Source organism: Chenopodium album, chromosome 16 (genome assembly GCF_948465745.1).
Source record: "Chenopodium album chromosome 16, dcCheAlbu1.1, whole genome shotgun sequence".
NCBI classification, from domain to species: Eukaryota; Viridiplantae; Streptophyta; class Magnoliopsida; order Caryophyllales; family Amaranthaceae; genus Chenopodium; species Chenopodium album.
Window position 1 is genome coordinate 29,629,870 of NC_137849.1, and position 21,899 is coordinate 29,651,768.

General features: G+C 35.3%; 2 protein-coding genes across 3 annotated transcripts; both read right to left on the reverse strand.

Moving 5' to 3' along the window:
* Positions 1-4,556: 4,556 nt before the first annotated feature.
* LOC145584051 (uncharacterized) lies at positions 4,557-5,442 on the reverse strand. The gene is made up of 2 exons (XM_081640989.1): positions 5,053-5,442; positions 4,557-4,961 (listed from the first exon to the last, which is right to left on the reverse strand). The coding sequence occupies exons 1-2, from the start codon at positions 5,440-5,442 to the stop codon at positions 4,557-4,559; spliced, it is 795 nt and encodes a 264-aa protein (XP_081497115.1).
* A 3,060-nt stretch (positions 5,443-8,502) lies between these two features.
* Positions 8,503-21,554, reverse strand: LOC145586351 (protein PAT1 homolog). 2 transcript variants are annotated; one of them, XM_081643159.1, is made up of 6 exons: positions 21,415-21,554; positions 20,953-21,039; positions 15,993-16,132; positions 13,800-13,856; positions 12,034-12,094; positions 8,503-11,235 (listed from the first exon to the last, which is right to left on the reverse strand). In XM_081643159.1, the coding sequence occupies exons 2-6, from the start codon at positions 21,026-21,028 to the stop codon at positions 9,188-9,190; spliced, it is 2,382 nt and encodes a 793-aa protein (XP_081499285.1). In that variant the 5' UTR covers positions 21,029-21,039; positions 21,415-21,554; the 3' UTR covers positions 8,503-9,187. The 2 variants fall into 2 exon arrangements, with proteins under 2 accessions (XP_081499285.1, XP_081499286.1); XM_081643160.1 differs by having other exon boundaries at positions 20,953-21,045; positions 21,415-21,536.
* Positions 21,555-21,899: the final 345 nt, after the last annotated feature.

Sequence of the window (21,899 nt, forward strand, 5' to 3'; positions counted from 1 at the left end):
TAAGCATAACGCGTAGTAATTTGTAATTTCAGTTAATGGATTGACTTGGCATGTGACGAAAGCTCTAGGCTGACTTGTCAAGCACCACTCTATTGATGTTTCTATCCTCCATTGAAGCAGCTTTTCCTCTTCAATGGCAATAGTATGATGAAGCACTTTTTTGCTCTCTCAGCCTGCCTTGTGTCAACCACTTCGCTTTACACCCTTGTCGTCGTTCTCAACAAGTGATGCCCTGAGTTAAACACTACGCGCTTTTGGAATAGCAAGGATGGGGAGTGGGTGGTGATTACGACACTTCCTTATTCTATTGTTCTGATTTATAGTACTATCACATTTTGTAAGGGTGAATTCTATATTGTGAATTGCGGTGAGTTTGGAGACGCAATTCGGCTTGTGAGACTAAAGGAGGCACCGGAATTTAGGCTGCTTCATTTCAAGATATACCTAGTAGAATCATCTGGGGTGTTGTTGCAAGTAGTTATGGAGTACGATCGCTATTGGATAACCGTTTATTATTATCAAAGCCATCATTCTTCAAAGTATTTGAGGTAAATGTTGATAATGGGCTGACTAAGGAGGTGAAGAATCTAGGGAGCAAAGCCCTTTTCTTGAGTGATGTCTTCCTTTTCCATTGAGGCATCTCCTTCTTGTTGTAAGCCTAATTGCATCTACTGATTATTACATATATCAAAACAATATCATATGATATTTTGTTAAATTTGTCTCGATGTATATTTTCAAGTTATCAATTGTTTATGATCTTTACTCATATTTAAAAGCAAAGTATAAGTGATGACAAATGCAGATCAATATATCCAATGCAGAGGAAATATATCTTAGAACAGAGAAAAGAAAGAAGAGAGCAGAATTTAGAGAGAAGAGAGGAGAATAATCTGATTGCCGGCTTAACCGTTTCATTACACCCATACTTAATACATGCACCTAAAGATTACTGTACCTAGCTGGCACAGAATCTAATACATTTAGTGTACTAAGCAATACATCATAACAGAAAGGAAAAAGACAAAACCAAATGTAACAGAATGCCAGCTAAGAACAATGAAAGGAAAATATCAGGAAAAAGGAGAATAAGGAATTTAGAGTAAATATCCTTAATACCCCCCCTCAAGCTGGTGGGCAAGGAAATAAGGAAGCTCCCAGCTTGTGAACATGTTGCTCATGAAGCTTGACAGGAAAAACCTTGGTCAGTGACCAGTAGAGGGCACCTTGACAGTCTGAATTATACCTTGTTGAATCTAATCACGAACATAGTGACAATCAATTTCAACATGATTGGTGCGCTCATGGAGGACTGGATTGGCAGCAATGGCAAGAGTAGCTTGATTATAACACTTGAGAATAGTTGGAGGAAGGTTCTTGAGGCTAAGGTTCTTGAGGCTAAGGTCCATGAGGAGAGCAGTTAACCAAGTGACTTCACAAGTAGTGAGGGTCATGACCCTGTATTCTACTTCAGCAGAGGAACGAGCAATGACAGGCTGCTTCTTTGTCTTCCATGAAATAGGAGATTGACCAAGGAAGATGCAGATAACCAATGGTGGAGCGTCTGGACATAGGACAACTAGCCCAATCACTATCACAATAGGCAGTTAATTGAGCAACAAAGCTTGTGGCAAGCAGAATGCCTTGAGATAAAGTCCCAACTTGATATCTTAGAACTTTTTTAGCAGCCTGGAGATGAATAGTTGTGGGATGATGCATGAATTGAGCCAGGATTTGCACGGAAAATGCAATGTCAGGCCTAGTAATAGTCAAATAGATGAGTCTTCCTAGAAGTCTCTGATAAGTACTTGGATTAGGGAGAGGATCACCTTTGTCGGCAGTAAGCTTGAGGTGACTATCCATAGGAAGCTGCAAAGGTTTGGTGTTAAGCATTCCAAACTCTTTGAGAATATCAGTTGTGTACTTCTTCTGAGAGAGAAAGAACCCAACATTAGATCTGTCAATCTCAAAGCCAAGGAAATATCTGATAGGGCCTAAATCCTTCATGTGAAACACCTTAGACAGGAGAGATTTGAGATTGGCAATTTCAGTTAAATCATTGCCACATATTAGAAGATCATCCACATAGACCAGAACTAGAGTGATAGAGGTAGCAGTGAGTTGGTAAACAAGCTATAGTCAGATTTGGATTGAGTGAAGCTCGAATTTAAAAGGGCACAGGACAGCTTGTGAAACTATCGCCTAGGTGCTTGTTTGAGGCCATATAAAGAATTTTTGAGCTTACAAACTAGAGAAGAATCAGCTTTGGGAACCAAAGACATGTCAAGAGTCTGCTCAATTCTCCTACCTAGACCTGTGTAGCCCTGAGGCATTTTCATGTAAATCACCATGAAGAAAGGCATTTTTGACATCCATTTGTATGGCATGCCATTGTTCCATGGTTGCAACTACTAACAAAGTTCTCACAGTTGTCATCTTTACAACTGGTGCAAAGGTCTCAGAGTAGTCAATGCCATATTGTTGTTTGCAACCAAGCAGGACCAGCCTTGATTTGTGTCTCTCTATGGACCCATCTGGGTTATACTTTGTCTTATACAGCCAATGGAAGTCTTACCAGGTGGTAAGTGTGTAATTTCCCAAGTGTCATTGAGCTCAAGGGCACTCAGTTCTGTATTCATAGCCTTGATCTAGTGAGAATGTTATACAGCATCCTTAAAGTAGATAAGGTCAATTTATTTGGTCAGGGAAGAAAGGAAGCAATGAAATTCTTTCTAAATTTCAGTCTCAGCAAGGTACTGATGTGAGCAGTATTCTGAGGCATCACATAGTCTTTATGCCAAGCAGGAGCATGATGATCTCTTAGAGATTTTCAGACTGGTGGTGGAACTGGTGAAGAAAATGGAGAAATGGAAGAGGTAGGTGATATTTGAGGTGTAGAGGGAGAAGATGAGAACTGGTTAGAGGAAATAGGTGAGACCCGTGGAGTTGGAATAGGTTGATCCTGTTGAAAATCATCTTCATCATCCTCGGTTGTAGCATCAACTGTGACATCATGAATGATAGGTGTAGCTATGTCAGTTAGAGGTTGCATGAATTGAGTATTGGAAGAAGGATGAAGGGGGAATATGTGTTCATGAAATATGACATCCCTGGAAACAAAATTTTGTTTGGTTATCAAATTTGCAATTTGTAACCTTTTTGAGTTGTTGGGTATCCCAAAAAGAGACATGGTTCCCCTTTGGCCTTGGAATTTGTCAGTTGGTGCTATGGATTGGAAGCAAAGGCCAGACAACCAAACACCTTTAGATGATCATAAGTGGGTGACTTATGAAATAAGCATTCAAAAGGTGTCTTGTTCCCTAAAACTGGTGTAGGTAGTCTATTTATTATGTGAGTTGCTATCATCACACAATCACCCCATTAGAGCAAAGGAAGAAAAGCTTGAAATCTTAAAGCTCTTGTAACTTCAAGAACATGCCTGTGTTTCCTTTCCACTCTAGCATTTTGCTAAGTCTTTTGACACAGGAAGATTGGTGCACAATGCCATGTTTAGCAAAGAAGTTTTTGCAGGGAGCATCATCAAATTCCAGGGCATTGTCTGATCTAATCTGATGAACTTTATTTTCTTCATGAAGTGGGTGTGAGCATAAGAGAGAAATTCTTCTAGAGTGCTGAGAGAGTCAGACTTGTATTGCAAAAGATAGACCCAAGTGTTTCTGCTATGATCATCCACAATAGTAAAAAAGTGTCTATATTTTCCCTTGGTGCAAACTTTATATGGACCCCAGATGTCCATGTGAATCAGTTTAAATATATCATCGGCATGAGATTTACTTAGAGAATAAGGCAGTTTGGCAAATTTGGACATAGGACATGTGAGACAAACTTTTGCATTCTGCTGAGCATAGGGTTTAACACAAGAGATGTGTTTCAATTTGGTAAGAGATGCATGTCCTAGCCTGTTATGCCACAAAGTGAGAGGATCTGCTACCTTATCTTGATTGCAGCTTGTGTTGAATGCATCCCTTTTTTCTTTCAGCAAGATGTTCTGAGCCCAGGCATCTGTAGGATGATTAACTAGATAATAAAGGCCATTTTCATTTTTCCCATTCCTCTTACTGTCTTTATATTGCTATCAGCAATAATACAGTGATTTGGGTGAAATTGCACTTCACACTGATTATTCTTAATCAGCTTCTGCACAGAGAGAAGGTTATGCTTGAACATAAGAACACGTAACACATTTTCTAGTTTCAATCTAGTGTCTAGAACAGAATGTCCAATGTGAGTGATTCCAGCCTTGTCACCAGTAGGAAGGTTGATCTTAGACATGCTGTTCACACTCTTGTATTCATTCATGTTGCACACATGGTGTCATGTGATCTGAAGCTCCAGAATCAATGATCCACTCCTGAGAATATGTGCCATTATGGCATGAAATCATGCTTGAGTAATGTTCCAATTCTTCATCAGTTTCTGATCCCTTAACCTGAGTCAGCAGTTTGGGCATCATTTTGGCTAGTTGATCTAGCTGTTGTGGTGTAAATAGCAGTCCACCATTATCAGAGCTAGACTGAGCCACAACATCCATTTTTTTATCCACCACTTTTAGGTCCAGAATTCCACCTTTGAGTACCAACAGATTTAGATCTAGATCTGTTAGGGGATGCAAATGAATTATGATGCCAGCTAGGGTAGCTAATCACTATCCAGCACTTGTCACTTCTATGACCTTTAAGACCACAAGCAAATGACCTATCAGCTCCAACAGGTCTGTTGTACATAGCCATTGGATCACTGGCAGACTTATTGAGGTTCAACACCTCTCTTTGAGCTTCTTCTTGTTGTATAGCAGCAACATCTGTCTCGGCTGAAGGTAGAGGAATCATGAGGAGTAGTTGATTTCTCCGAGGATTGTATACCTCATCCAATCCATTCAGAAATTGGAAGAGCTTCGCTTCCTCTCTCTGAGTGTTGAATGCATTTAGCAGATTTTTGCACTTCAACACTAGGATTAGTTATAGTAGGTAGCAAATTCATAGAGTCTAATTCTTCCCAAATAGCATTCAACAGAGTAAAATATTCATTTACAGGCATGGAATTTTGTTTTATCTCAAATAGATCCTTATCGAGCTTATATTTTCTAGAACCATTTGTTAGAGAAAATCGTTTTTCAAGATTTAACCAGATTTCTCTAGCAGAGGTCATGAACATAATAGATTTCTTAACAATGGAAGAAACATTATGAGTGATCCAAGCAATTACCATGTCATTGCAGGTGTTCCATAGCCCAGCCTTCATCTCATCATCAGTTGGTTTGAGAACTGTTCCCATCACAAACCCAAGCTTGCGTTTAGAGGAGAGGTTGATTTCCATGGTCCTGCGCCAAGATCTGTAAACAGAAGAAGCACTGTCAAAGTGGTGAAGAAAAAGAGAATTAAGCATATCCTGGATCGTGATCCTTCCATTACCAACAGCCATTTGAAGAAACATAAGATGAAGAGAAGAGATAGAAAAGGAGAATAAGGAAGTTCAGGAGATAAGGAAAATATCAGAAGGGAGAAGAAAAATATCAGAGAAAAGAAAGAAGAGAGCAGAATTTAAAGAGAAGAGAGGAGAATAATCTGATTGTTGGCTTAACCGTTTCGTCACACCCATACTTAATACATGCACCTAAAGATTACTGTACCTAGCTGGCACATAATCTAATACATTCAGTGTATTAAGCAATACATCATAACAGAAAGGAAAGGGACAAAACCAAATATAACATAATGCCAGCTAAGAACAATGAAAGGAAAATATCAGGAAAAAGGAGAATAAGGAATTTAGAGTAAATATCCTTAATAATAAGCTATTGAAGGAGCGGATGCTAAGGGAGTATAAAGTCTGTGCCGCAAACAAGGTCATATGTTCACGAATTACGTTTAGCGTGTGCTCGGTTTTACTTATCTATTTTACTCTTTGTATAAGACTTGTGTAGCCGTATTTATATTTAGTTATAATTCGCAGTGTAATTTTTTGACAGTATTTTCAATTTCATAATAAAACTTATGGTTTGAAAATTGAAATATTCTTCCAAATCTTCATACATGCACCAACTTGATTTCACTAAACACATAAAAAGTTGCAAGTATTAAGAAACGGAATAAGTATGATATTTAGAACTTGTACTGTGTACTGATCTGATATTTAGAAGTTCAGAACTTGTTCTGATCCACTTTTTAGAACTTGTTCATGATGTCTGCAGCTGTCTGCAGGTTGACGTCCATGACGTTGCCTTTTTCACTGATGATACTGGCTTCTAGCCTTCTTCCGGGTATAGGTTAACCGAGAATCCATGATGTCTGCAGCACGTGAGATCTCAGCGCATTTGGAGTGTCTCAAATGGGCGGTTTGGGCTTGTTTCTGGATCCAGAAGGCATGCTCTCGCTCATCAGTCCCCCTCCGGCCACCACCAGAGCTGGTTGCTTCTGCTGCTGCAGCATATGATCTGTACGTATCTGCAGATGACGATTTGGTCTGAGACTCAAGGGTTGTTCTAAAGGAGCCGATGTAGATAAGATGAGTGAGATAAACCCTGAACCCTCAACTCGATGCCCTCCTCCATCGTAGCCTGACATGACTCCCTCAGCACATATAAGTATTTATTGTAACTTAATAATTGATATAGCAGCCCACTAATGTGCACTGGATCTTCCTTCTTTTAACAGCTAGTTCAAGCTTGACCTCCTACTCAACAACTTATATGTTCATCAATGTTGACTATAATAAATAGTAGGAATACCAATTACATCTTTTCTTTTATTTCTTACCAACTTATAGTTTATTGCTTGAGCAATTGTATGTCCCCTGAGGCTATAAGCAGCAGATGCATCACCTCTCAAGTGTACATATCCAATATTCATAGTTGCAACACACGCTTTCACGATTTCATAGTAAAAGACTGATTTGTCATGAAAGTTCTAGGATACAAACCTTGGAATCTGATTTTGGCACATACCTTTGATAGATATTGGCACACCTCCATGTGATAGGAGGATAGAAAAATGTGCTCTTAGAATGAGTGTGCAAAAATCAAATTTGGTGTGCCAAAATTAATTCCTCACATCCCTTGGGTTTTAGATAGTTTGAAAATAACCAGTCAAAGGATCTTGTTTTTTAATTATAAATAAACCCACAGCCGAACATGTTGTTATGTTCATGGTATTCATTCTCACACATGAGATCATTCCCACAAATTGATGTACATGGAAAGCTAAATTTGATTCTTGATTATCAATTGTAATTGGATTAATAAGTAGTTGAATCAATTTCACCATCTGCGATACGAAGCTTGTGTCTCATACTCCGTATATTCTTAATTCATCCCGCAATAATCGAGATATTTGACTTTTTTTTTATCAACTTTTTTTTTTTAATCAACTTTGACCATCTTTTATTGTCATTATATAAAATAAAATTTTAATAAAAACTCGACATTTCAATAATATTTATTTTAATTAATCCAACACCTTATTAACATGTTACCTTATACAACAATAAAAATAAATGGTTAAAGTTGATAAAAAGTCAAATATGTCAATTATTTTACAATAGAGGGAATATGAGAATAGTCTCTAAAAAAATCTTGAAAATGTTACATCAACATACCATTTGACAAATACGTACTTCACATTTACTTCAAAAAAACATGTACGGAGTACTTCACATTTAGCTCAAACTAGGTTAAACCCCGCACAATGCACGGATATTGAATAATTATAATAATTATATATTTTTAAAAAAATGAATCGATTGATCAGTATTAAACCGCATGAAATATACTTCGTATTAAAATAATAAAAACATGGGAGAGAAAATGTTTAAATATGGAATAATATCATGTGCAAGTTGATATTTTAAGAAGTTTACTTAGATTATATAATATAAAAGTCATAATCTAAATGCAATCTTATTTTAATATAATAATTACTCCCTCCATCCCATAATATAGTTCTTGTTTGTGTTTTTTCACGGCATTTAAGAAATAGGAGAAACTGATAAAGTACATTAATAAAAGTGAAAAGTACAATCATAGACAAAAATTAAAGAGAGAAAAAGGAAAAAAAAAGTACGAGACATGTGCAACATTCAAGGGTAAATTAGAAAGTATAATGAATAAAGTTAAAAAAGTGAGACTATAATGGTCTTTACATACTATCTAAAAATAGAAACAGAAACAACATTTTGATTCTCCAAAATAGGAAAACAATAACTATATTATAAGACGGAGGGAGTATTTCTTAAAATGCAATTTTGGCGGAAAATATTTTAATAATACATTGTCAAGTGTCCCTATAGATTTGCTTTTAGTAGTATATAATTTATAATGGTTAGAGCTATCAGATATCCTCCCACCCTCCCGATTTCAGGAGATCTTAGGATCGATTCTCATCCCCCATTATGGCTTTTTAATCACTAAAACAAAATATTATACCACTTGACAACATAATTTTAACAGTTATAAATTGAAATGAATTATCTTGTTATGGATAATAGCAAGCCAAAAAATGTTGCCAATGATGACATCCTCCAACTTACTTCAATATGTTTTTTTCCAAAAAAGAGGCCACATTGCCACAACTATCAATTATGTTGCGGACAAATAAAATAAGCCTTAAAGAAATGAGGCCAAGAATTAAAACAACATTAATCTAAAACATTGGTTTATTATTGTTACATACAAGCAAAGATAAAGACAATTATAATCTTCGCGTTGCCATCTTAAAATTTACCTGGCTTACAAGGCAACCACTTCGTATTATATGATTTCCATTCCCAAACTACCAAAGCTCTACGGCTTTGAGCTAAATGCATGAATAGCTAAAAATGGAACAGCCGATGGCGGCCATACTTGATCTTCAATGTGATATGCAAAATTCTCCCAGCTCCTTCAAACCAAATAACACAGGAACATGGGACCCACTTATGGACCCTGTACATCCTACTTTAACTATAGAGCATCATAAAAAATAAGCTCCACCAAAGACCATCGACAACCAAAAAAATTCTAACTTGCTCTTACAGGTTCAAATTTCAGGGGTCTTCAAACGGATTACCACCAGTTTCTTCCACTTTGGCAACAACACGAGGAATCAAAATACTCTGCATCGTAATAAACCATTTAAATCAAATGCCTGTTAATTCATATTGGTGCCTCGAGAGTTCATGTGACATCAAATTCTCAACCATCAAAACTACCACTGCCTCCATGAGCACCAGAACCAACTAAAGGCACGGAACGATGTGCAAGATCCAGCAAGAGTTTCCGTTGGTGCTCACTAGTATGAGGAAGACTTGCTCGTAACAGCTCAACTGGCATTTCCTTCTTAATAGCCTTGGCCACATCAGTGGTCATGTTTGGCAATCCCTGCGTTTGCATTGGCTGCACAATGCTATCGTACTTGTTCAAGCAATATTTCAAGAGTAGATTGAAAAATTCGTTAAATGATGCCTGCCAGAAGGCTGGATTGGAAAATTCACGGGCGTCTCTAAGTAACTCAGCTGCTCTGTCAAGAACTGATTTCACAACAACAGAGGCACCATCTCCAGCAGAACTCCCAATAGGCCGAAGTGGAGGTTGCTCTGAGGAACAGACAACTGCAGCGAGACAAGCACCCAGTCCATTAAGATCCATTTCACTTACACGCAAAGATATAACCTTCCCAAGGTAAGCAGTCACCTCAGCAGCGGCTGGATCAGAAGGAAGGGCACCAAACAAGAATCTCAAGTGACGAAAAATGGCCATGCAAACTATCCGGAGGAGCTCACTTCCAGAGGAAATTATACCTAGGAACTTTGCAAGAAGCTTCCGTCCCTTGGGGAGAGAAACTATTCGTAGGAATACAAGATCATCCTTAGGAGCTTGACCATCTTTACCAAGTGGATCTACCAGCTGTAATGAGGCTGCTAATCCTTCCAGCTGGCTTTGCCGCCTTTGTCTCAGTTCACCACCACCATCTGGGAATTGATTAAATCGAAGGAAACGGTCTATATCATCAATATCAAGAAGAAGACAAAGACAATCCTCAATAGTCACTCTTGCAGCCAACATAGGTTCTTGTTCTAGGGGTTTATCAATAACTTTTTGTTCACCACTGCCAGAGCTAGTTGAATTCAGAGGATCAACTTCAAGAAGGGGTTTTGGCCTGCGGATAGAAGAGAAAGGAATCCTTCCCAGTGCCTCAACTTGAAGAAATTGATGGGGCTCATCAGTAGGACGAGCTCTTGGAGGAAGATCTCTGAGTTGAGTGGGGCAAAAATGATGTTTCAACCTTGCACTAGCAGATTTTTTGAAAAGACAAGCTTGGTGATAGTAATCATCTACATAAGGGTCATTGCTGTGTGTCGCAGCCAACTGCATTCTAAGAATATTCTCAATTTCATCTGATGTCATATACTTTGACCTATATACTGGCCACCCACCATCATTCCGTTGACCATTTGAATCAAAACCCTGTTGGTTGTACCGAAAATTTTGCCTGTTCCTCTGCGATGATTTAGGTCTTTGATCTCTGAGATCAGGGAGCCCCATCATTGCATCAAATTTGTTCAGCATGGGCGGTGATGCAGACATATGGGGGCCATAAAGTTGAGAATGTACCCCAGTTAAATTACCATAAGGCGGAGGAACTGGATGGTGCAGTCGCTGCTGCTGCTGCTGTGGTTGCTGCTGCTGCTGAGAAATCAACTGAGGCATCAATCCATTCTGATGAGGTAATTGATGTTGCAACATGTTGTTCACGAGGTTGGCACGATCTAACCATTGTCCAGGAGGGCGTTCCATAGAATGACCTGGAGGGGAGAAGTGAGGCAGATTTGAAGCAAGATGGGAAGCATGAGGTAAACCAGACATAGGACCAGAAAAGGATGTTTGTGAATGCAGTGTCATCTGTGGTCTACCAGAAAGGTATGGATTGTTTGCATGCTGTGGATGGTGGTTTGGTGGAAGCATCTGTGGCCTGGTCCCAGAAGAAGGATAGGAGGGGAAGGAAGACCTAGGCATGGGAATTGGTTCACTAGAGAAATTTTGATGACGCTGAGGAAGAAGCTGAGGCGGGGGCTCAGGATATGATGATGTTCTATGCAATGAATTAGACTCTGCAGCACGAACAGAGGAGCCATAGGGTTGTGAAGACCACTTTTTGCTTTCAGGAACACCTTCTGGATGATATTCATGCTGATTATACCAGGCTGAATAGTCAATATCCTGTGACCACTCAGCTGCAGAACCTAAAAATATAAAAATCGGTCAAGACTTGAGAGAGCTCAATAATGCTGCGTATATTCTGGACCAAGGAAAGCGGATCAAACCACAAAGGATGATTTTTGCAGATAGAGGAATGGAGACAAAGCAAATTTATAATTTTTAACAATTTATTTCAAAAACCTAGAAAGACAACAATAGCCAAAAGTCACCGTACAAGTGACCAGGATTGTACAACAGATTCTATCTCCTCTGGACTTTATTAAGGACCATATGTAAGAAAGCTCAGAAACAAAAAATACAAATAAATGGAGTTGTGGCACTTCTTGGATAAATTCCATTTTAAAAACATTTTCTGGCTCAATATTCCTTTTTCCTCTAAGACCTTCCATGCAACAAATACAGCTATCATGCTCATGTAAAGTTTCAGGACCTTCAGTTGCACATCATTCGTCCCTGATCTTATCAGTCCAAAAATCATACAAACTCCTAGAAAACAGCAAGTAAATTTTGTACTAAACAAAATAAGAACTAACCTTAAGTATAAATAATTATAACACATACACCTACGTCCAAACTTCAAGGTCAATAAATAACCAAAATGGCTGTCTTCCAAAGTATTAAGGAAGTCTGGAAAAATTCACTATTTTGGATGATTGAACTAAATCACTATACCATTAGCTTAGCTATAGAAGCTTGATTTTACACAAAAAGTAGGCCATTATCTATGTAAGCATTCAATTCCCAAGATGATGAAAAGCAAGGAAAGAGTTCAATAGTCACACTCAATGTAGCAAAGTGATAAGATATATGATTGTACTCACTCTCTCTGGACCCCATATCACCAATGAAGCCAGTTCTTGGTTCACTGACTGTCCTGTTTAGCTGCATAAAAAATAAATTGTACAAAAAATAAGCTCTTAAACAAACATTAAACGCAGTAAACAAACAATAGAGGCATGAAAAGCACCAATCTGTTTAGGCAAAACTAACACTGAAAGTCCAATCTCACTAAAAAATTCCTGGCGATTTCTGTGTCCTCTATTTAATAAATTTAGAAACATTTGGGTCTTGGGAGGGCAAGAGCACAGAAATAATGATAAAACTAAAGAAAAAGCACAAGGTTTCACACTAACAAGGGATTTTAAACACATACTTGACTTCCACATGGTCCCTCAAGAGTGATCACAGGTCGGACACATTATTAAGTGTGTACTTGCTATCTGCTAGGTCATGGGTTCAATACAAGGAAACAGCCTCTCAATGAAAACAAGGGTAAAGCCGCGTACATTTGGATTTTCCCCAGACCTGCGCTATGTAGCAGGAACCTTGTGCACTGGGGTATAACCATATATGGAGTACTTGACTAGTTGACTTCCACATGGTCCCTCAAGAAAGGTTATAAACTTCTGAATTTCACCAAATGATTACCATGAAGTAAAATCCACAACATTGCAGCACAAGTATGTTGGTAGAGAGCCTACACTACTATTGGCCCATTTAAAAAGAGGTAAATATCGAGCTATTGGGAATGAATATGAATACAAATTTGCAAAGAACGTCCAATTGCAATGTTCATGGTATCACAACTCCATCACCAAACAAATATCATTTTTCAAAACTTTCTATTACCTTCCTATGTAATGGAATTGCATGGTGATGAAAATTTGTCGTAGAAAAAGAGGTACTTGGGGTACTGGAGTATTACCATTTGCATTGGCAAGGAACTTTCTTACAAAGCTATATATAGATTCATCACCTCCATTATTACCAATGACCAAACAAGCCGCAATTTCATTTATTAAGTTGCATGAAATCACAATAGTTCTTAAAAACCTAATGGAGAAATAAACAAAAAAGGGATAGAGGGAACCATGAAAGACATCTATAAATAAAGTAAAGCTCCTGAAAACCCAGTATCAGACTTGCACTTAAGTGATCAGGTGAACCTTGAGAAAACAAGTACTCATTGGAGCTTGGCACACATGCCGATGCAGAATTTTGACCAATAATATCTTTAATTTCCAGTAAGAATAAATTACAACAATTCAATATTTAAAATCTATTCATCGAGATGATTCAATAAGTACCCACAAGACTATATTTTTTCTTATGCATATATAATTCACAAACATAAGTCAAAGTGAGTCAAATGAATAGTGCAAAAAGTGTCAATGGGGCACTTATAAAAATCGGAAGGAGTATTATAATTAAGAATTAGAAACAAACCACTTTGCACTTAAGTGATCACTGATCAGGTGAGCTTTGAGAAAATAAAATCTATAATTAAAAATTAGAGACAAATCAATACTTGCTTCTATGACAATCAGATGCAGTTCAATCAACTTTGTAGAAATATTTCTCCAATTTACAGAGTTTGCTTGCCACATGAATAAAATCTAAGGAAATCCCTACTAGAGAGATACAAAACTAAGTGATCAGTCGACACAATGCTCTTCAGCAGTTTTGGGAAATTAAGAAATACAAAGGGAAAGGTGGGGTACAATTCACACAAAACTAGATTGGCCCTTCCACATATATTCACCAATAGTAATAAAGTCAATAGATAAAGCCTATTTGACTAACTGACCTTTGTAAAAGCACCAGCCAGATCATCAATATCAGAAAAAGATCCAATGCCATCAACCTGCAGAGTAAAATTCCAATAGATATAGAAGTTAATATTCAAATCAGATGCTGCTTGAACTATACCATGATTAGAGCACACTTAATATGCAGAATGCAATTACATATGGCAAAAATTCAAATGAAAGACTATTCAAAATTTAAAATGGGAATTTAGTTTGGGACAAAAAAACACTAGATGTTAATTAAGTCAAAAGTGTGCTGAGTTAAATTCAGTAGTGAATACAGTAACATCATTTGGTCTGTTTTCAAGAAAGAAATAAAATACTTCCACCATTCCCTTAACATTGCAACATGGGAATATTGCACAGATTTTAAGATGAGGAGAGAGATAGAAAAGAAACCATGTACAAATAAGGAAATGTTGCAATATTTGTGAAACTTCCTATAATATTAATTGTTGCAATAATATGGAAACAGAGGAAGTATTAAATATTCAATTTTATTTTTTACGAGCATACTCACTACTTTCAATATTTTAAATCCATAATTTAACATGATGACTGAATATGAGAATATCAACAACTTTAAAGGTCAAGAAACTGAAGAGAATGCTCTAGAATATTGATCAAGGCTTGAAACTTTGTGGGGATTACCGTCTTCAATACAATTACAGTTTACTCGAAGAAATAAAACATAAAAGCTCTCCAATTCATCAAAATTATATAGTAACCGAATATTCTCTAATAAGCAAGTACTATTACTAATTATGAAATAAAATTATCGCTTAACAAAATCACTACATATAGTTCACATTTAACAGAACACATCTATTCACAGTTCAATTTGAAGCCAAACACATTATCATCTATGGAGTACTTTCTAAACAAATTGAAAAACAGATCTATTCTTTTTTTTTTTTTTAGAAATTATTATTTTTTATTGCATTAAAGGTTTAACACAAATGGCAACTGTTTTTATTCATTACATTTAGAATTAACGCTTCACCACCTAGCTTATTCTATTGAGAAGAGGAAAACACTAATGAACACATCGTGATAATGAAAAGACTTTATACAATTTCGGAGGAAAAATACAGTTCAAGTGACTACTGAGTTCTACCATGAGAAAATATTAAACAAAATTTGTCTCCAAATTTTTTTTCTAGAGTTTAAAGATATTATTCATAGTACAAGGCCTTATTTTCACTTTACCACGTGAGAAAAATTCAATTAAAATTAGTTCAGATTACAATGATGATGTATATTGGCAAACAGCATTGCATTTATCATATATAATAGCCTATAATTTTGCATTTGACAAGGTAATTTTAATTTTTAATGCAGCAACAATATAATAAAATAATGCAAACAAAACAACAACACCAATATCCATCCCAATAATAATATCCATGGACTCTTCACATCATCATCTTGAGTCGTAAGACTTATGTTTAAGACTTTTTCCATTTTTCTTCTTAAATCTCAAGCAAGTCCCAAGTTGAGTCTTGAAATTCCAAGACTCAACTTAAGACTTGAGATTGAGACCCACCTCAATTTTCTTTTTATTATCCTTTTTTTTTCCACTTTTCTACATATAATATGTTATATATTTGAGTTTTAGGGCTAAAGTGATAAATTTGGGCAAGTCTTAGTGAGTCTTAACAAAAATTTGATGACATCATTTTCAATAGGGACCATAAAAAATGATGTCACATCTTAAGACTTGGGGTTAAACTTGCTCTAACAATTAACGAGTGCATATCAGCTAATCATATATGTTAGTACACCACAAATAGAGAATTATACTCTCATTTAGCTCACTACAACCAGCCTAATTACAATATTTTTTTATAAAGAGAACCCACACAACCTGCCCACTTGTATTGATGGGTAGTGGCCAATTATTTCCCCATTTGTTGCCCGAAATTCACACTTTCTTTTAGTGCTTTATTTCCATGCATGCAAAAAGCGTTAAAAGCTCCAAAAAAATGAGGTTATATGCTACGTGGCCTACATCAATTTGGAGGGCTGCTCATCGATTTAACAATCCCTACAAACATCAAAATGACTACCAGATAAACAAGAAAATTGCAAATGATTAAATGTGAGAGAAAGCGATAGGACAGTTAAATTAATAGAATCTAAACAAAAACATCGATTTCAAACAGTCACATATACAATCGAAGAATATACACCTCTTCATGGTCGATTTGATAATCATCTTCAATTCCAACTATAGGAATATCCTCCTCATCTTCAAGCCCTCCCAATTCCACTTCTTCAACAATATCATTGCCGAAAAATTCATACTGTGATGCGTCAAACAATCCAGGACCTGCATAAAACAATAAATTTAAATTAAATAACATGCTAAAACCAATTTAATGATCATATTGCCATACATATAACATCAACAATTTGATCATGCATAAAGTTCCGAATCAAGTTTGCATATGTAAAAAGCATGTTCTGAAATTGTCTAGTCCATAAATGACACAGATAAAACCACAATACCTAATTTCGAACTTAAATACCACTCACAACATTAGATGGACAAAACCACAAATCCCAACTACTAATAACTACAGCTTGCATCATCTATAATACACCATTTAGCATTTAACTTATACAGTTATCCTTCTATGGTCCATTGTAAACTATATTCCATTCAAAATTGTGCAACAGCTTGAATGGGCTTTATCCAGTTATCCTTCTATGGTCCACGGGGTTTTTAGCCCTCTAAAACTATATTCTATTCAAAATTGTTCAAATCTTCAATAGCTTGAATGGGCAAGCCATTAAAGATATGATTCCATGCAAATCTGTCATGGGAAGGCCAAAACTTGACATCAAGAGAAAAGACACAAAGACACAATGCCTATGTTAATTTAGAAAATTTTTGTGCATTATAGTAGCAAGCAATGGGCCTTATTTTCACATTATTTAGAAAATCTTTGTCCAACTAGTTTATGAGAAAATGCAGCTCAAAAAGTATATATAAGGCTTAAGAAAGAACGTGTGTAGGATCTATATCATCTAGTAGTTATAGTATTAATCTACAAAGATTTCAATCATTTTTGATAAGGTGTTCAAGTTATACATCGCACAAGGGACAAATGGAAGGACGTTTCATGTACCTGACAATTCAAGGACGGGGATGCCTAGAGTATGTATCTTGAAATTTCAAATGGGACAAGGAAAGAAAAAGAGAGAAAATCAAATTCGGTAGGAGCGATGGCAGTGAAGAGGTGAAGGGAGATGTGGTAAAGGAAATAAAACATCAATGATTGATTTGTTTCTTCTTTTATTGCTTTCCTATCTTCTTCTTTCATGTATCGTCTAGTATGCAACGACTTTTCTTAGGGACATATGGATGATTGAATTTTATTTCTTTTATTTTTTTATTCATTTTTTCCCTCCATATTATTTTACATAGCTTACATGAACCAAACCATCCACCCTATATTTCACAAGTCACATGATAACAATTTATCTGACATTTTGCAAAAAAAAATTATTAGTTTTTGTAAAACTTAAATTTCATATTCAGATTAATTGACATAGTCAAGTTTGACACCTGCCAATACCCTAGGTTGACCTAAGAGATACTTCCTTTATTTCAAAGTATTTACAACACTTAGATCCCACATGCTAATATATTTCCATTCATTTGCATTTGCACGGTCTCCAATTTATATCTTTGACCATTAATATTTTTTAGCCAAGTGTGAGTGGAAATTATAAGGTTGATATTTGGACAATTAAAGCCAAGGCAAATCTAATAAGATCCCATGCTTATTTATTTCTTTTTCATAAGGCCCGTCACCTTAAATAAATAATATTCGGCAAAAATAATTTTTGTTTGGTAAAACAGTAAAAATAATGTCAGTTTAGTAAAAATAATTTACTTTAAAGAAGAAACATAATTGAGAATTAATAAAAATAATTCCACTTCAATAAAAATAATTTTAGTTTAGTAAAATAAATTTCAATTCAGTAAAATAATTTTACCGTTGCAAAAATAATTTCAATTCAATAAAACAATTTTAATTCAGTAAAAATAATATCATTTCAGTAGAAAGATTTTCAGTTAAGTGAACAAGGCCTAAATCATAAAAAGTGGTCGAAGTTGTTTCAATTTTGATCACATAAATAGAAAGGCCTTGTTCTCTTCAACTTATTTTTGTTGAACTGAAATTAAATTTTACTAAATTATTATTACTTAATTCGAATTATTTTTACTTAATTGAATTTTTTTTTTTCCTAAAATGAAATTATTTTTACTAACTCCTTATTATATTTCTTCTTTATAGTTACTGATTTAATCGAACTTATCTTTACCAAAATTAATTATACTGAATATATATATTTTTTTTCATATAAGGTGAAAGAGAGTAGAGCCAACTTTCAAAGACAAAAGTAATACAAAAGAGGTGATATTATGAACCTTTATTTTAATAAATTACATGATAAAAAAAATTGTTTTTAATACATTAAAAAAAATATTGATCAAAGTTAATAAATAAATAGTAAAAAAAAAAAAAAAAAGAAGAAGAATCAAACGTGCAAATTATTCTACAATAGAGGGAGTATTTAAGAAATATAATTTTGAGTTTTTTTCTCTTTATTTTATTTTTGAATTTTTACACGAGTATAATTTTTCTTTTTCCATGTCGTACACATACCCTAGAATTTTGAAAATTGTTGTTTTTCATCCTCGTGCCCATTTGTCCCTATCAATGTGTAAAAAGGCACACCAAGGCACTATGGACTTCCCTTAAGGCATTCAAGCGCTCATCAATAATTTTTATGCGAAATTAAAAAAAAAAAAATGTTGTGTGCCTTTAACGCATTCAAGTGCTCTTTTCAAACACCGATCCCCGTACCTGTCTTTGTGCAAACCAGCTTTGGCATCTCCAAGTTAGAGTCTAACACTCTAACATGTGAATAATTAATTGTGCTAATTTGGAGATATGAATGATCAATGTCTATAAATATATTCTTCCACATAATTGTACTCGTTATTATACTTGGAAAACCCTTATCACCATTCTAAGGAGCTTGCTTATATTCTTAGTCATAAAAAGAGCTTAGGCACTACATGATCCCAACAGCAAGTGAAAACGCTTTAGGCAACCAATGCGAAGAGTTTAACTTTGTGATGAGAAAGCACTTAAAGTGCACTCTTTTGGGGATGATGAGCCAATAGTATGTAACAATGGAATTTTCTCAAAATCACTTCAAATAAAAACATACCCAGACTTATAAATCAAAAACCCTAATTTTATCAAATTAATTTTCATCAATTTGGAAAATTCCTAAATAGAAATCTGTTGGCCATCTTCAACCATCTCTGCCACCATAGCTCCAATGGCCATCTAACGACAAGCATTAAGGTAAATTTCATCTTTCTCTCTCTTTGATCTTAATTTCTTCTTTAACCCTCTCTTTTATCCTCCTACAATCTTTTTCAATAAGGAGACTTGGAGGATGGCTTTAGATTTTTTTTTTCTACTATACAATCTAGAAGTACGCCCCACAAAGTAGTTAGATATTTACTAGGATAGTCACATGACACCTCCCTACCCTTCTTTTAGCTCAGATCTATATTCTATTAATAGGAAAATTCAATACCACAAAACATTTTACAAAAATGAAGTGCACATAGACTATGAAAGATGCACACCTTTGCCATCCTAGGCTCCAAGGACCCTATGTGCCTCAACACAGCTTACGCCTTTTGAACTAAACTTATATCTTATGGGATGGAGAAAGATAAAGCAATGGCAATGAGCCAATGAAGGATCAATAAGGAGAAAAAAAATGTGAAAACTTGATGGCTATATATTGGCCATTATCATATTCTTTGCTGGACAATAAACCTTCCCTCACCAATAATATTTTTCTTAAAGCACCCAAAAAAAAAAAAGCAACTACCTCTATTATAGGAACCAAACTTATCTCTAATAATACGAGTAATAATTCTAGTGTTTTGGCCTAATTAAACATGGTTTTGGATTAAAGCACTAGAAATAGATGAAATAGCAAATAACTAACCATATCAAGCTGAAATTGATGGTACATTACTAAAGAAAGACTCTTGATCACATAGAAAAGGCTTAGTTTGATTATATGTGAGAATAGTTGTCTATCTTCTTCCTTCTTATTCTAATCCATCTTTCATGTTTGCACTTTGGTCATCTCAAAATGAGTACAATGAAGCTTGCCAAGTTCGATCATCATAGGTAATATTTTACATTGGAAATGGAATGTTATTCTTCATCTTGAAGTTATTGTAATTACTTTGTCATTGTCAGCTAATATAAATGATGTAATGGACCAAGGACAACTCTTTTGTTGCACAACAATTGCAAAATATAGACTTCCATGCTTGTGGATGCACAACTTTGACTACTTAATACTTTTCTCTTCCCACATATCTTTCACCATGCCTAGTTCTTCATTAAAATAATTGATAACCACCATACATTTTATCACCTAAGAAAATGTGTCAAATAAAAGAGGTGATTAAGATGTGACGTGGGAAATAATAAAAAATTGGTCACTAATATTTTAATAGTGCAAAAATCAGTCGGTAAAAAGCATGAAGCATGTAATTTTAAAATTAGGAAACAAATACACATCACTTACATATGAGTACAAAATGTTAAAACAGTGTGTTGCCCGATATGAGGTATATTGATAATTATTGTGTATAGTAGTGTATAAATTTGAGTGACACTTTACAAGTGAAAGAGAGATCGGCTTTACCAAGGCGATGTAAGTATCTAGAGGTTAACGATGAATGGGGTAAAAATGCATTCCTGACCCAAACTTTACCTTTAGCATTTCACACTGGCAAGCCATGCTTAACAATAGCAGTATCTAGTAATTAACGAAACCCATCAAAATCAAATGCCGGAGCCCTAGCACCAAGACCAGCAGCATTTGTCTACAATAGCATCTAGCATACATCCTAATATCTTTCCTCTAATCAACTAGAAAAAAGACAAAGCAAATTACTAGCAACACACTTGCTATCAGCAAAATTCGATTAACCGCATTTCTTACTTTTACGCCATAACTTACCTTGCTTATCAGGTTCTAACAAGTAAAATTCAGACACACTTCACTTAGAGAATTTGAAATTCTTACCAGGCTTGCCGATTAACCCATTTTTCTTTCCGTTCTCCGGCTCTTCCCCATCGACTTGAGTCGATGTAGGATCCATAGAAGATTCCACTATACCTCAAGAACAAGAAAGTAACTTTCAATAAAGAATATAAGGAATACTGAAAATACGAACTAATTACAGCAAAATAAATCGAACAAACAACCAAATATGATTCAATTATCAAATTAGTCTCATAATTTTAGGGAGAAAAGGTCCAATTTCATAGTTTCATCCGAAAAATTTGATTCAAATATCAAATTATGCTCAAAATTTTTTTTTCTCTAGCAACAAATTCGAATTTAGTAATCATAACTCCAATAGTTCAATAATTGAGTTTAGAAGAACCCTAAATTGAGTATACTGAGAATTAAATCAATGAAAAATCCTAGATTATGAAATTGAAATTCGATGATTGCAAAATGAGAGCAAAATGTTACGAGTACCTCAGAAGCTGCTTCAATGGAAGATAGAAGTATCAGAAGTCGCGTTAATAGAGAAAGTGGGTTGCGCTGAATAGGAAACTGAAAGAGAGAGAGAACGAAGACAGATCTAGGTTTTTGGTAAGATGATGTTTGCTTAAGTTATTTTTTATTTTTATTAGTTTTAATAATTTATTTGAACGATTTCCACAAAAATTGTTTAAATCAAATTTAATTTCTATTTTGCGTTGTTTTAAAAACTTATTCCCTAATAAATAGTTTCCACGGAGAATCGAATATTAGCTTTTTTTTTTAAGGGTAAAACCGCAATTGGTGATAGCGGTTTTACATTTACAATCGCAATTGTTGGTAGCGGTTGTATTTGAAGAACCAATATTGCTATTGGCGGTTCCTTCTGCTGTTTTCTAGGTTCGATCGCAAATTAGTTCTTGAGGTTGAATAATGAGATATTCCCTAAAATTAAAACAGGAAGTAAAAAAAAATACTTG